Source organism: Aphelocoma coerulescens, chromosome 2 (genome assembly GCF_041296385.1).
Source record: "Aphelocoma coerulescens isolate FSJ_1873_10779 chromosome 2, UR_Acoe_1.0, whole genome shotgun sequence".
In the NCBI taxonomy this organism is placed as follows: domain Eukaryota; kingdom Metazoa; phylum Chordata; class Aves; order Passeriformes; family Corvidae; genus Aphelocoma; species Aphelocoma coerulescens.
Genome location: NC_091015.1, coordinates 152164549 through 152180563, shown reverse-complemented (window position 1 = coordinate 152180563; position 16015 = coordinate 152164549). Strand labels below are relative to the sequence as shown.

The window sequence follows — 16015 nt, the reverse complement described above, 5'->3', positions numbered from 1 at the left end:
GCACACGCTGCCGCGCGGTCTGTGCCCGAAGGCGCGGGCGAGCCGGTGTGTGCGAGCCGGTGTGGCGATGGCAGCCCCGAGCACCGCACGTGCGTGGTTAATAACGAGGCTGTGACTGCTACCGCGAGCAGCGGCGGGATGGGCGAGCCCCGCCGCGCCGGCCGCCCCAGGCTCCTCCGGGCGGCGGGGGGACCCCGCCACTCCGTTATCTCCCGAGCCGTTCTCCCAGGCAGAACTGATCCTCCTGAGGGAACAAGGGGGTGGGGGGAGAGCCTCAATTGCAAATACTGTTTGGAGTTTATTGGAGAGAGAGTCTGAGCGTTGAGGTGCTCTCCCGTGGCTCCCGGTGGATGCTGTGAGGAGCCAGGATTGTGGTGGGTTTCGGCTGTGCAGGGAGTTGGGGTAGCGGGGGGGGTGGGGGGAGGAAAAGACACGATCGAGAGTAGCTGAGACTTTGTGCCCCCGTTGGAGAGATGGTTGAGTCCTCGTCAAGGTTGCTGTGGTATCCCAGAAACACCATTCACTCCGAGCTGTGACCGCGCACCATCAACAGCAACAACTCCGCTGCGCCTGGCCGAGGAATAGGAATTAGGAGCTCTCAAGAATAATATGAAAGGGATCTGCAGAGGGGAAATCCGTGCAAAGGAATCGAAATTAGCAGACTTTTGGGAAAGGGGATGTACTAAATGTGGCCGGCTGGACTTCATCCTGGTGAAGAAAATGGAGATTAAAAGTGGATTTACATTTTGGAACCTCGTCTTTTTATTGATGGTTTCGTGTGTGAAAGGTAGGGTAGTATTTGAGTGGTATATTTTTAGGGGTCCATTTGCTTTCGGTCAGGGCGTTGCAAGCTCTCGCCTTATACCAAGGTGTATTTCAAAATATATTCGTCTCTTATTTTATATTTTTGCCCTGGGTACTTTGCAATGGAAATATATAAATGACTGCTAAAGCGGGGAGGAAAGAAGGAGTTGATTCAGAGCTCTCTTCGGAGATAGGAAATGTATTTGCTTGCCAGGGCTGGCGTTCAATGCAGTGAGTGAGCTGGGGCTCAATAAATATTCTTGCAGTATCCTCAAACGGAGACGTGAGTTGGTTGATATAGCCTCTAACTAGTGTATGTTCAAACAAATCCCACTGCTTCACTTTTTTAAGGTGACGATGATGGTAGTGCGGGGTGTGTGGGGGGATTACCTACAGTTCTGGTTTATCGGTCGAGCAGTGGTCTTTTTGCGGGAATGCCTGTATCGATGCACTTATTAGTTTAACCCGTTGCGTGGGGAAAGTTACGGCGAAGCCCAGCGTATGCGTAGCCGTCTCACAGCCCGAAATGCGCTTCACGCTCAGCTGTCTGTATGCATGCAGGGCTCACAGGCTGTCGGAAAGGTGCGTTGGTAATTCAGCCTTGAAGGCATGGTCTGTCGCTGGGTGCAAAGACTGGCACCTTTTCTCTTCCCTCCCTTGGTCCCTTTTCTCTGATGTATGTGAGGGGGTTTGGGTGGTGGGTTTTGTCTCTATTTTTTAAATTTTTTTCGGGGCAAGGGCTATTTTTCTTTCTTGCTTCTGTGTTCATGAAAGGAGAGCAAAAAGGAAATGTCTAGTTAGCGGCATAAATATCTCCACTAAGTCTGTGCTTGCAGACAGTTAAGGGAAATGCTACACATAGAGAAAAGAAGAAATATGTGGCTTGAATAATGTGCACCTGCAGAATTACCCAGGCATCGCTAAACAGTGAAGTGCCGATCCCATCACGCGTGCCTTCAGTAAAAGGATCTATTCTGCAACTCCCCACAGTCGGCTGCCTACCCGAAATAATCTCCCCTTGTTTGTAGCCAGTGATTAATATCCGATTAATCACACTTTTATCCCCCTCCTCATCCTCATCCCTCCTCCCCGCCACACTCATACACCCCCAGAATATTTAGTAGACATTATCGATCCTCTCCGAGTTTTTAGACTTGGTTATCGCCTACAGAGGTTGCCTGCACGGTTGGGAAGGAGGTGTCTTGTGGGGGTGGCATTCAAAGGCGTGCCTTCCTGAGCTGGCTCTGGCTTGGATGAAACAGTTTATTGTAGAGCTTTGCAGCTGTTTTTCCCCCCATTTGCATCGCGTAGAAAAGGCAATTCGCATTTCACGGGGAGGGTGTGGAGGGCTTTTACCTCATCCCGCGTTATCCTGACGCGGGGTATCCAAGGGGAAGGGGGTTGCCTGCGACGTTTATGCACATTTTAATTACATGCAGCTTCTCTCTGTTTGCATCTATTAGAGGGAGCCGCTCCCGGCGCTCTGCCCCGGTCTGGAGACGGTTTGCAATCGACACCGACCCGGGTCTTTTGGGGCATTTCTTTCCCACGGTTCAGCCTTCTGCCATTAGCGCGTTCTCGGCGCGGGGTGCCAGCCCCGGGCTGGATGCCGGCCAGGCGCGCCCTGCGCTGCGCGGGGCCCCGCGGGCGCGGTGCGGGGGCGAGCGGGGGCTCCGGCGCGGCTCCGAGGCAGCTGCGCTGTGAGCGCGAGTCGCGGGGCGGCAGCATCCGACCGAGGGACGCGCTGGCGCGGCCGCGCAGCGGAGCGGCTTCCCCGGCACCTGTTGACAGCCGCCGCTTGCCCTCGGGGGTGGGGTAAGGAAAGAACGCTGGACACTAAGGGCAAAAGCTGGGATGAAACATCAGAAACAGCCCAAGAAACAGAGAAAAAATGGGCTTTGCGAAACTGGACGTTTCTCCTTCTTCCCATTGTCAGGGCCTAAGCTTCCCCGGTGCCGATCCTGGCACCTTCCATAGACTTCCTTTGGACTGGGGCGGTTCTTCCAGAAGCTGCCGACCCAGGAGGTGAGATTTTACATTCTGGATGCGGGTTCCTTTAGGCAGCCAAGCTTCACAGAGCTGGCTTACACTCACTGCAGCACTGCATCTATTCTGGGCGTTTATATTTAGTTCTCTCTCCACTCCCGTGAATGAAAGCATTTTACTTCGATTTACATTCCCACTGTGTCAACATAGCTCCTGCCCGCAGAAAGCAGAGGCAAACGATGAATGAGTACCTGCCCACGTAAAACATTCCAGATGTTGGGACCAAGATGACTCTCCAGATCCTACATCTGCTCTACCATTGCCTGGCAAGGCCTTTTTACCACACCCCATCTCTGCAAGCTCTAGCCTATATCCTCCCTTGATTAAGCACTTCTACTGAACAGTCCAGCACCACATCATAACACCCAAACTGTTGCTGTCATTCCGGTCATCCAGACCACTTCCACAGCTTTGCTTGATATCTGCCTCTCCGGCTCTTCCTATTTTTGTCATTGTCCTGTTATCATTTCCCCGGTCTTGTTCCACAGCTCTCCCAACATTACAGGTGCCAAACTATCCCAGGATGCTTAAGAAACTATGTTCATATCTGAATAATTAAACATTCTTGCACATATTAATATAGGCCAAAAAAAGCCTTTGCATTTGTCTATAAATTCATGCCTCTTTGGAACCTTCAACAATACTTGAAAGGGGTTAGAAAAGGGAGGAGAAAGCAGGAGAAGATGGAAGACAGAAAATTGTCAGAACTGCTGAGGAAGGGGTGATAGGAAGAGCTAAGTAAAGAGGAATTGTTCCTTTTTCAATGAAAATGTTGCTTACACAGCATCCCATTATGCCATGGAACAATCTCCAACAAAATCTTCCTTCAATAGGCATGGAGTAAAAAAGCAAAGAAATGGCACCACTGAAAACTGAGAGAAAGCATGAAAGACATTAAAACAAGCAAACACATCCACGATCCAGCCTTTAGAAAAGGCAAGCAGAGTGATTCCTGGTCAGCTACAGGGGGTGATGAATCCTGTGCTCTTCCCTTTAGATGAACGAGACACCCAGGAAAGCTCTCTCCCCTTCTCCCCCACCCCACACCATGGGAAAAATGAGAAGCACCATTAAGGCACAGGAGATACAAACCAAGTTTGGAGGAGTAGGGAGTGGAAAACTCCACTGGCCAACTCCCTTACAGAAAGGGGAGAAGAAGGCATAAAAGAGGGGAAAAAAATTAGGCAGCATCAGTGAGCTTTGCCTCCTGGGATTTAGGAGAAAAATCACAAATACTCGCAAGCCTTTGGTTTGGCACCTCCCTCCACAAAAAAAAAAAAAAAAAAAAAAAAAAAACCAAACAAAAAAACAACCAAACCAAAACAAACAAACAAAAATCCCCAAACCAAAACCCAAACAAACAAACAAAAAAAATTGCGATCTGTTAGTGGAGGCAAATCAGAGGAAATCAAGCAAAATGACCAGATTCCACAAGACTCCTCCATCTCTTCTCTTTGGCTGTCGTTCCCAAGAGAGAGAGCACCAAGGTCGACTTTTGTCTGCCTGACTAAAATGAAGCTTTGCCGCTGCTGTTGTTCCTCTGTTCCCCTCTTGCAGTTGTGACAAGCGGAACAAGAGCAGCTTTCAAAATGAAAGGGAGATGAAGCACTGAGATTTTAAACGGCTCATTGACAGAAGAAGTGATGAGAAAGTGAAAAGCATTCCCATTTCCAGTGATGTGTACCTGGCATGAGGGAGTATTTAGCAGGGACAAAGCGTGCCCTGCTTCTTTTAGCCACCTCTGCAATCTCCCTTCTCCCCCCTTCCAACCTCAATCCCGCTCCTTTAATGCTCTGTCAGCCCCTCCCCACCGCTTCCTTCCCAGTCACTTGATTTATGGTGTTACCGAAGATGGGTATGGGATTACTGGCGGATGGTTTTCCTCAGTGGGGCACGGGTGAGCGCAGCGAGGTGCTGGCTCTGTCCCCGAAGCGGCAATGGTGGGGAGAGTAACAGCAGGTTCAGGTTTCCTCATTTCCAGATGGTCGATGCCGGTGCTGGCTGTGTGCGTGTGTTTGTGTGTTGGGTAAATTCGTGTGTTTGTGTGTATGTACTCATGCAGGGGGGCAGGGACACACTGACTGGAGCAGGGACAGCGTCGTCCTTCCTTTCCAACTCCTCCGCACACGCTCACCTCCTGTAGGGTACCTCTCTGCCACAAGCCCCCGCAGGTGACACCTGGCTGTGCTCAGCGGGCTGGGCACCGCGGCTCACCCTTTTTTCAGGCTAAGCAGTTCTTCAGGGTTTCAGGCAAAGTTACCCCTCTCTCACCCGCGCCTTTCTCAGGGCTAAAAGGAGGCACCGCTGTGCCCCCGCTTAGCGCTCGGTTCCTCCGCCTCCTCTCCTGCAGGGCAGCAGTGAAGAAGCACTCGACCCCCCCCCAAAAGCACCAGCAGGGACCGTTTCTCCCTTCCCTGCCGGTGCCACTCGGGACTCGCAAAGGGCACAGGAGAGCCCCACCTTCGCTTTCTGCTTTTAATTGTGAGAGGCAGCGGTCTCAAGGCGGAGCTGGCTCGGAGCGGCGACTGCCCGCCGGCAGCCTCCATTCGCGCCCGGCAGCGGCATCGCACCGGCCCCCGCAGCCGTCTGAGGTGACCGCACCTCCGGGCAGTCCTTCTGACACAGTCTTCTATCCTTTGGCTTTGCTTACTTTATCTCGGTGAATCCTGCACGTCTCTGGTCGACAAGTCTAAGGCAGCACTAGGGTGGTCGGTTGATTGGTTTGATTGGCTGCCACACAGAAATAGCCCCTCACTCCCTGAGCACAACCAGCCCTGTCTTCTACGAGAGACTAGGCACTCCAGGCAGCCATACAGGATGGAGAGGGACAGGGTGTAGCTTCAACTCCATTATCAGCATCTCAATTTGCAAGCACCAGCCCATAAAACCTAAAGAATTTGTGGATGTGTTTTAGAATCCCTCATTTTCCAAGACTTCTGTGCAGAAACATAGCAGAAACTTGTAATCTACCTGTGGTTGTTTCTTTGTTTGTTTGTATGGAGGGGGTGTTTTTGAGCAATAAGTCTAGCAGGATCAATTACCCATCTAGCTTAGTGCCCGTTATCTCACACTGTGACAATTAGCAGTGGTCTAGTGAAGGATTGGAGAAAACAGCAAGTGGAGTGACTAGCACATCCTGGATTTCAGCAGGCAGCAGTTTTGGGTCTCCTAAGATACAGGCTGCTGTTGAACCATCACATTTGAAAAGGCATGGACTGGCCTCTGTTCCACTCATTTGTCTGTTCTCTCTCATTTTGCTGGCCCTTTTCCCTTGCCTTGCCTTCCTTCACTGTTCCATACCATGGCATTCATATGTATCCTCCATTCTTTATGCTCTTCATCTGGCTGAAAGCACTGGTTTTTATGAACACTTGTAATAAAATTGTTTGTTGTTGATGTGCTATGAAAGTCAACCCACAAAACTTGAGATTTGAAACCACTGAATGCACATGTATCTAGTAACAAGAAAGAAAAGCACATTCTTGATCAGATAAATTTGAAAAAGTTTTGAAATATCCTGTGGGGATGGCTCAATTTTCCTGATTGTAACAGCTTTTCAGAGAAAATGTTACGAAGAATAAGATAGCCTCGTGTCCCTCCTTTTTAAAACAATTAGTGTCTTAGACACTGTCTGATTTTCAGAGGTATTGAATATTTATAATTTCAGGTGGCTCTAGTAGGAGTCTGGGCAACATCTTAGCATCTCTGAAGCAAGGCCGAGTGAGTCCATCATTATGATACTGAGACAGAGAGAGTATAAGGAAAGCACCTATAAAATAAATCAAAAATATATATAAAATGTTAATTTCTACAGAATCTGATAAATCAGAGTGGTAGGAATAACAAAGGCTTTTTGATCTGCTGTAAAATTAGTTTGTTTTTTTTTTTTTTTTCCTTTTCCACTAATAGGACACTTCTAGTCTAATTCCATGGGGTTGTGACATCTTAGCTTCAACTTCTTGCTGATGCGTATCATTCAGCTTGTATTTCTGACCATAATGGTTAAGGTTGAAAGGATAGAACAAAGCCTTTGTGGGAAATTAGCTTACCAGTTTCTACAAAGCAATTTCCAGGAAAGAGCAGTCAGAGAACAGACAACTTGGTCTAAATTTTGGTTTTTCCTTAGATCCTGATAATTTTAAGACAGTTCTTACTCTGTGAGATATTTGAAGAAGCAATACTTAAGTCACAAACCAGATAGGTATCTGATAAAAGGAATTATTGCAAGGCTATAAACCTTACCTCATAATACATAGTATATGTAATTTCCATGCTAGGGTTTATTGCAGAACTCTTACAAGTTTTAGACATGTGCCTTTCAAACAACTTTACAGAAGAATGTTTCCTTGTCAATGAAATGGTATAATTTCTCTACAAAAAAAAAAGATAATATTTGCCTTTATCTAAAATTCAAGGGGCAATATTTGGCAGTTATCTTGGACCTAAATAGAACAGGGTGTGATACGTAATGTACCAGTTTTCACCCTCCTTTTTATTAAAAAAAAAACCCCTAGTTGTATTAGAAAATGTTGAAGATCTCCTTCCCAGTATCCAGCTTTTCTTCTGGGAAGTAGAATGGTGAAAGATATTGGATTATAAGGAAGATTATTTAAAATACACATATACACACTGACATACCATTTACCTTTGTACTTGTTTACATTCAGTTGTTTACCTTTTCTGGGCAGATTTACATTCATTGTTGCATTGCTTGTTCTCACAGAATGTGTAAGATTTACTATGGCTTCATAATTTCAGCATTACAGATGCTGAGTACTGCTGTAAATGTCAAAGAAGGAAATGGTGGGAATTCATCATGTCCTTCCCAGGGTCTGAAATCTTAGTTGGATAAGTTTATAGATATAGTAACAGTGTTACTCATAACGAGTGAGCCCTGGGGTACTGGAAAATGGCAAACAAGGGATTCCAGCAGGGCCGGTCGTCTCATAGAGCTGTGTTGTCGAACAACAAGATGGGATGCAGCCAGCATTGACAGAGAGATGGACTGCCCATTTTCCCTTGGATTCTAAAAAATGCATCATAGTGTCATGTGTCATATTTGCATTGTATCATAGAAATAGTGAAAATAACTGTAAGTAACTTAACCACAGAAGCATTCCTGGGGTGATGAATTCTCGCCCTCCAAGGCCTGTAAATAACACAGACTGTCTTTGTAATAGAACTGAAAGAGTCCGGCGGCTATAGTCAGAAATGACTGATAATATATAATATGCATGTGCAGAAATTATAGCCACATATTTGGTTTTGTATGAAGAAATTCAACAGACTGCACTTCTACTTACAAAGGAACAGGTAACAACTTGAAACTTAAGTACTTCCTAAGTTATCTATTATCTCTTAATTTATTGTGTATTCCCAATCTGAGAAGGAAGTTCTACTATAATACATAATTGATTTCACTAACAAAAGAAGAGTGATAGTAGTGATAGCTAGGAGTACATGTTGGGAGGAAAGCTTGATGAGAAGAAAAAACACTAGTTACTAAAATCAGTAATTAAAAACTGATCCTAGCATATTACGAATTGACTGACATATTTATTCCTAGTGATTTAGTGATATTTTTACCAAATATAGTTTCTATAAACTGTTTTTAGTATATTGAAAACCTCTAATCACCTTTAAGTGTAGAAAAAAATGAACATTTCTGTGCTATTTTCTGGTTTATTTTAATACTAGTATTATCATTTGAAGAGGCTGACATATCAGAAGTGTCTGTATTTCAGTGGCAGTTAAAATGAACCCTCTGCCATCATTATCTCCTCATAGAGCTGTTTTCAAACCCAGCAAGCAGATACCTGCAAGTGTAGTTTGGAGTTCTTAGTGAAAATGAACCACATAAATGCAAAGTATAGATATTCTCATTGAACATAGCACTGAGATGGAACTACTTGAATTACAAAACCTTTCCTCCACTATTTAATCTGACCCAGAACGAAAACTTCACAATCTACTATAGTTAGCTTTCTTGATTGCTGTGCAGTTTTATTAGGGGGCTGAAGCTTAGTCTAATTAAAAGTATTCTTTTAAAAGCCTACAATAACAGTTGCATTTTTGCTTCTGTGTATCAGCTTTGATCCAAAGGTAAATAGAAGTTATAAAACAGGATATAAAAAGAGCCTCTAAACTGCCTTTTGTTTGAGCCCACTGAAGGCAAAAGGAGAGTCCAGAATAAAATCTTTGAGAGTAGATTTGCCTGTTTCTTTTCATGCTGAATTTTGAATTACAATTTTCTGTACGTATATTTCATTTGACTGATAAATATTAATTATAATAAAAGCCATGTATTTCACAGTATATGCTAGATATTTTCATTAGAAGTGGTCTTTGGAAAACTCTTATTGCATTATAAACCTAAAGATTACAAAAATAAATTGTTTATGATTAAGGGAAAATAAATTATATATTTGGATACGGTCAAAAACTGCTCTTTCATTTCATTGATGGTCACATCAACAGTTCTCAGGATGAGTCCACTGGATTCACTGTAATGACAGTATGCTAATACAATGTCAGGTGTAGTCCTTAAACCCCAGAATAGTCCTATTTTTGTCAGGACATATGCTGAATTACATCAACTTTTTTAGCCTGGTTTCAAAATTTCATATTAATTTTTTGTTTTCCAGTAAAATATTTCAGAATTTGCACAATGCTGCTAATGGCTGCAGAGGAACTAGGAGGACATAAGAAAATAGATTGCAGTTTAGAATGATTCAAATTTAATTATAAATGCAAGTTGGTTTAACTTGTATCAGATTATCATATATTCCAGTATGTAGCTACATTTGAAAATGCTGATTTAGCTAGTAAAACCAAAGTACAAAAAGTGGGAAGTTTCCATGTTAGTTTTATTGCATTTATTTTCTAACACCTTCTTTGTTTTTGCCAACTATCTTTAAACTAAGATGCCTTAGTTTAAAGACATCTAATATTCTGAGTCAAAATCACAATAACTAAAATATAGTGGAAAACAAGGGTCCAAATCCTGACTTTTGGAAAGCCTACCTGGTTAAACAAAGATTGGGGGAAGAAAAGAATAGGTCTTTGGCCACCTCACATAATCATGTCCATTGGCTTTGTGGTAACAGTTGCTTTTTCTTGCATGTCCAGATGCATGCTGGAACAAAGACACACCAGCACATCTGGCAGCAGGCAACTGTAACTGTGTCCTCTGTCAAGAGGAACTATGCCTGATTCACAACTATGCTCATCTTCTGTGAGTTCCCTTGAATACGTCTGTGCTGACACTTCAGTTATACGACTCCTACTGACTTGAGCCATGCTTGTTGCATAGAATGGCAGAACTGGTTGGGTTGGCAAAGACCTCAAAGACCATCAAGTCCATCTATTAACCCAGCAGTGCTGGGTGATGAGTGCCATGCATGACATGGCAGTTTTAATGACCACAAGAGAAGAAATAAGTATTCTTATTAATTCATAATAAAAGAGCAATCTTTGCATCAATATAGTGCTCACAAAAGTTCTCACCTGATTAGAGAATTTGTATCGGTATAATATATTGAAGTATATTGGCATTTGCATTGTCAGCAGTGGAAAGCTGCACCAATCAACCCTTTAAGACACAGTCTTTTTGAAAACATACTGAAAAATTTATGATTCAAAAGCGAAAATTTATCTGATATAGAAACAGAATCAATGTTTAATATAGAACACATTCAATGTCATTGCTGACTCCTGCATACCTACCTCCATAACTTTCCTAAGGATATGCTTCAAAATTCCTAAATCTTTCTAGTACTACAATTGCAGGCCATTGAAATTTGTATGAGTTTCTACACTATTTTCATCTGCTTTTAAATTAAGATACCCATAAAAACCCCCACCATTCTCCTAAGCTCTATCTATATATTTTTACTACACTCAAATCTAACTCATCAACTAGCTCCTGTAATTTTTCTGAATTTATTCAGCCTCCTCTGCACTTCTGGGCTCCCTTCCCAAATTCTCTTCCCACTCCACAAGTACCGCTGGAGAAGTCCCAAAAACATAAAGCCTGCAGTAAAATATAGAAAGTTCTCTTCAGTTTCCGTGTCATTTGTAAAGTCCTTTTTTGGCCCAAAGTAATAATCATGTAAGGGTAATATGCTAGGAAATGAAATATCCTCCCAGTTTTACAGTCATAGATTAGACTTACTAACTTTTTCACAAAGTTCTTTGGATTTTATATCATCTGCAAGGAAGCAAGATTGGAAGAGTGGTTTTTCAGTTATATTTCTTTTCATTCTTCAGTATATTGTGCCTATCTACCTGATTATTTTTTGGTAACCAAAATAACACCCATTCACCCCAAACAAGAAAACTTCAAAACACATTTTTGAAAAAAGTTCAAAACATAATAGCAACTTATTCTTACACTTAGTTGTGTACAAATAAACAGTATAGAATCAGATAGTTAAAATTTGAATACTTTATATATTTTGGAAATCCAAGGTACATCATCTTGATTTTTCAAGCTCTAATGTATACAGTTAAATTGTCCATGTGCCATGGTAAGAGAAATATTACAGATCTAATATTACTCCTGTATCCTTTACTAATATCATTGTTCTGGGATGACCACAAATGACTTGTTGAGGCTCTGGATTCTACATAATATTGTAGATTAATAAAATAATTAAATAGAAAAGGAAAAAAATCACATACGATAAAACAGGGCTAGGTTTGTAGGGATACTGTTACGCGCTCTTTCCCATTGACTCTGTGTATTCCAATGAAGTCAGGAGAGTTTGCTGTGTATCTGACTTGTGAAAGGTACTGTTCCAAATTGCTCCCTTTAGGGCCTCCTGTGTTTGTCACCTCTTTGAAATCCATTGACAGCTGAGTTAACACAAATGTCTAATCTGAGAGTCAGAGTGTGCTACAGATACCAACTAAGGAGAGAATCTGCTCATCAGAACCACCATCATTATTTAGAAAACATGAATTACCTCCTAGAATTTATGATAAATCTGAGGTAACTGTACTGAAAATGGATAGTTTATTTCAGAATATTGTATCCAATACAGTGAGCATTGAATCATCACTTCTGAAAACATAACTGCACTCTAATGTTGAGGTGCTTTCTGAAGAATGTTTTCTTCATTCTTACAAGTTTTAATATTTTGCATTATTAAGCCAGCACACAGTGTCCTGTAGGTAAACATCCTCTGGCCAAACTGATATGGATATATTTATTCGATCAACTTCTTGTCCTCGTCTGCTTCCTCCATGCTTCATGTGCATAAAATTTATTTGCACCATCTCTTTTGTACCATACATTTTTGTGCCTTTAATTCACAGGTTGCTCTGGGCAACATTCCTATTCTTTGTCTGGCACACTTGGATGATTGTGCACTTTTTAGAAGTTGCATCATTGATTTGTCCTCTTTTCCCATCTCTTATCAGTATTATAAATATACCCATTATTTACTTGAATATCCCTATTTTACAATCTTAGTGTCTTTTTTTTTCCTACCTGACAATACTATTTTTCTATTTAATTTCTGTTGATGGCTCAATTAATGTTCCTAACAGTGTTTCTATTTCACACTGCTTGGTGGCTCTAAGTTTTCCCACTCAAAGCTTCTGACTTCTCAAGTGAGAAGTGTGCTTTTGAAAAAGAGTGATCATCCCTTCAATTATAACCTTATTGAAATATTTACCAGTAGATTATTTCAGAGCTTGTCCCCACCGAAGTGAAGAGAAGCTTTGTTATCAACTTTTAGCAGAACAGAGCAGATTGATACTAAAAAGCAAAATATCATTTCAATACAGAGGAGTTTATTTAGAATGTGACAGCTCTACAAAAATGTTTATACCATGCATGGGACTGAACTGATGAAACTGAAAAGCTATAACAGGTGAACTCCACCAGATTCTTTTTGCCAGTACCCTAAAATGGTAGTAGAGCTAAGTGGCTAAGTTACTGACACTCTCAAAATCCTTACAGGCTCTGGTCCATTTCTGTTCACTGTCTTATGAGGGTCGTTAAGTGAGTCAACAAAACAAATGTTTCAGACTGTAAGATTAATATCAGGTTTTATTATAGTTTTCAAATCCTATTTTAATTTGTCATTCATTAATAAAGATGGCAGGAGGAAGACTACAGTTGCAAGATGACCAAAAATCTAAAATCCTTTTTAAAGCTTAAAGTAAATAATATCAAAATTTTAGAAGACAATGAGTCAACAGTTTATTAAGTAATCACTTTTTTTAAACTGATTTGGTCTAGAATTTGGCAGAAACACATGAGAAGCCCTGAGAGTTTAAAGTTTCTGGCTGATCTCTAAATCTAAAACAGCTGAGCAGATTTAAATATTTTGTGTAAACAAATTTGCATCCAGGCTGCTAATCTGCATGCCAGCTTTCAGCTTGACATTTTCTGAAATGATGGAAAAATGCTAAGCCCTTAATACTAAATGGAGTTCATAATGGAAATGCTGACAGACCCTTAATTACCTGTATTGTGATTCTGCTGAAAGCTTCTTTATCTGTCTAATCTGTCACAATGCAATAAATTCTTGAAAGGAGGGAAAAAGGAAATTTGTGTTGGAAATGCTGAACTGTAGCAATGCTATATGTTCTTCTAGACATCCACTTAGGGAAGCAGCAGTGACAAAAAAATTATTTGAAGAAAAATGTGGCATTATCTGTGCAAATATAGAGGCAGCCAGTGATGCTTAAAAGTTTAACTTAACCTCCATTTTTCAGTCTCTTTGAGTCACCTTTCTAGTAAATTATGACTAAACACATACAATCAACCATTTTTAATATGATAATGAGATATTATCATAGAAGAAATTTCTTATTGACTTGACATGGCAAAAAAACCGCAACCAACAAAAACTACAGAAATTATCATTTCACTGCCCTAATATTGTATTGCTGTGTTAAATTCTTCTGCACTGAATGGAGGAGGAAGTAGAGGATGATATGAGAGAAAGGTCATTGTCTGGACTCTAATTTACAAATTCTGTAATGTAGAAACTCCGTTATCTGCCAACTTTAGAAGAGTCCTTAAGATTCTCTTGAAGAGTTTTTTTTCAATGTTTTTTTCATTCCCCCCATGAAAATGTTCCCCAGTTTGTCCAGGCTATAACCACCTGAAAAGCTCGACAGTATTTGCTCTGCAGAGATTGCTTAGGTTGGATGACTCAGACATACCAGCCTTTCTCTGGCTTCACACAATCTCTGTGTACCAGCCAGGGCACACAACCGTGCCTGTAGAGCAACTTTCACATATGACAGTAGCCCTTCAAGGAAACAGAATATCCTCTAGCATTTTTGCCTTTGTGGTTTGCTGGGAGAATGAAATCTATCTCTCTAAGGTTCCCACAGCAATGACAGACAAAACTCAAAGAAAATATCCTGAGTGAAAATGAGAAGTAAACCCCTCTGATACCTTCTTTCCAGACTGCCGCCTTCTCCAAAAAGAGACCTGGAATTTTAATTTTTGCTGATGAAGCAACTACTTCAGTTCCAAGATCAGCTATTTGCCCATCTCTGTATCTTTAATATCATTATGTCTTTCTTGACATAAGGAGATTAGAACTCCAGGCAGTGCTCAAGATAGGGGTACATCAGTGTTTTCCGGAGGGGCTGTTTCACTCTCATTGTCCTACTCTTCCTGATTGTGGAAGTGCTATGGAACATGAAGTCAAAAATTTCAAAGAAATTCCAGTGACATGTCTGAGGTCAAAACTCTGAGTTCCAAGTTCAGCATCATGCAGATATCATTTAGTTATATTTTCCTATGTGCAAATTAATCTCTAAAACTTGCCTACTTATGTGTTTGCACACCCATTCATTACATTAGGACATTCTGGAGTATCTTGACACTGGTGCATCATTTGATTACCCAGAAGATCTTAACAGTGCCAGTCTTGCAGATTTCCCTGTATACTCCTTACTCTGTTGAGGATAAAGATGTGAGGAAAACTGATCCCATCACTGATCCAAACTCCACTTTTGATTCATCATCTAAGCAAGTGATCACTGAGCCCTATTCTGTGTCTTATATTTTAACATCTTTAAGTTCATAAAAGGATCTTTCCATCTGTCCTGTGGTAAATTATTTTTAATAGCTTTTGGCAGTGAGCCTTGTCAAAAGATTTTTGCATGTTAACAGTGACTAAACTTAAAAAGATTACTTTTTCTGATTAATGGATCTATTCCCAGAATTTCCTTCTCCTGTATGACAGCTTTAACCAAAGACCAAAAACCACTGGAGAAAAGCTGCCTATATATGCTGCCTTGTATGCTACACAGAAGAACCATAAATATTTTCTAAATCAGAGCACTTTTCATAGTGCTTTTGAGGTACAATGAGACTGTTTAGTACTTTAATAGCTGACTTAAAAATACATTACTGGAATTGTAGGGAATGGTGCTGTTTCTGTTGGAAGCACTTTCTGGAATTTGAACTAAGCTACTATTCCAAGCAAAATGGTAGAGACACTGAGCTCTTGCAGTTGCTGTGTTTCAGATGAGATGTTGCTGGCATGTCTGGTCCTGAAAGATTGCATGGTATTTTTCACAGAAGATTGTTATTAGCCTTCATCTCCTGGCTGAATTCCAATTTGGATAATTACAGTCAGCTATCTAAATTCTCTAAGCAGAGTGTGTTAAATAACCTTCTACACTTCCTTTTCTAATCTTCTGAGGGGCATTTTTGAGAATTATTAAATAATAGATCTATTTAATCTAAAAGGCAGCTGTTTCTAAATGCTAGGGGAAAGTAACTGTTTTAGAAGGTGTGTTGACTACTCAGTGCTCAGTGAGAAATTACACAGTGCCATTAGTGTAGGAAATGCTCCTTAGCACCGTACAAAAAGATAAGGAAACTATCTCCTTAACAAGATTGCTGCAATTTAGTTAAGAGTTCATGGAAATATTTTAGATGAACAATACAATATGCTGTTCCAAGATGAGGAACATGAGCCTGGAGAAATCTACATAGAAAGTTTTGGAAAAGTTACAAGTTATTGAAGGTTGAAATAAAGATTTCTTATTCAAGATGAAGGATTAATACACACAACTGTAGTACACAGGAAAATACAGAAAAGTGCAAAGCTGTGCAAAGCTTTGAACTTCCTCAGATATGAAAAAAATCAAAGGGAAAAAATGGATCAGTTGGACCAGTCATGAA

The 16015-nt window shown here is 41.3% G+C and overlaps 1 protein-coding gene across 3 annotated transcripts in view; it reads left to right on the top strand.

Annotated features, from left to right (window-relative positions):
* The first annotated feature begins 452 nt into the window (after positions 1-452).
* Positions 453-16015, top strand: part of CSMD3 (CUB and Sushi multiple domains 3) — a 613476-nt gene continuing 597913 nt past the window's right edge. For all 3 annotated transcript variants that reach the window (XM_069006042.1, XM_069006041.1, XM_069006040.1), the window contains exon 1: positions 453-787. In XM_069006042.1, the coding sequence (XP_068862143.1) occupies positions 610-787 (178 nt within the window). In that variant the 5' untranslated portion in view covers positions 453-609. The remainder of the gene's footprint in view (positions 788-16015) is intronic.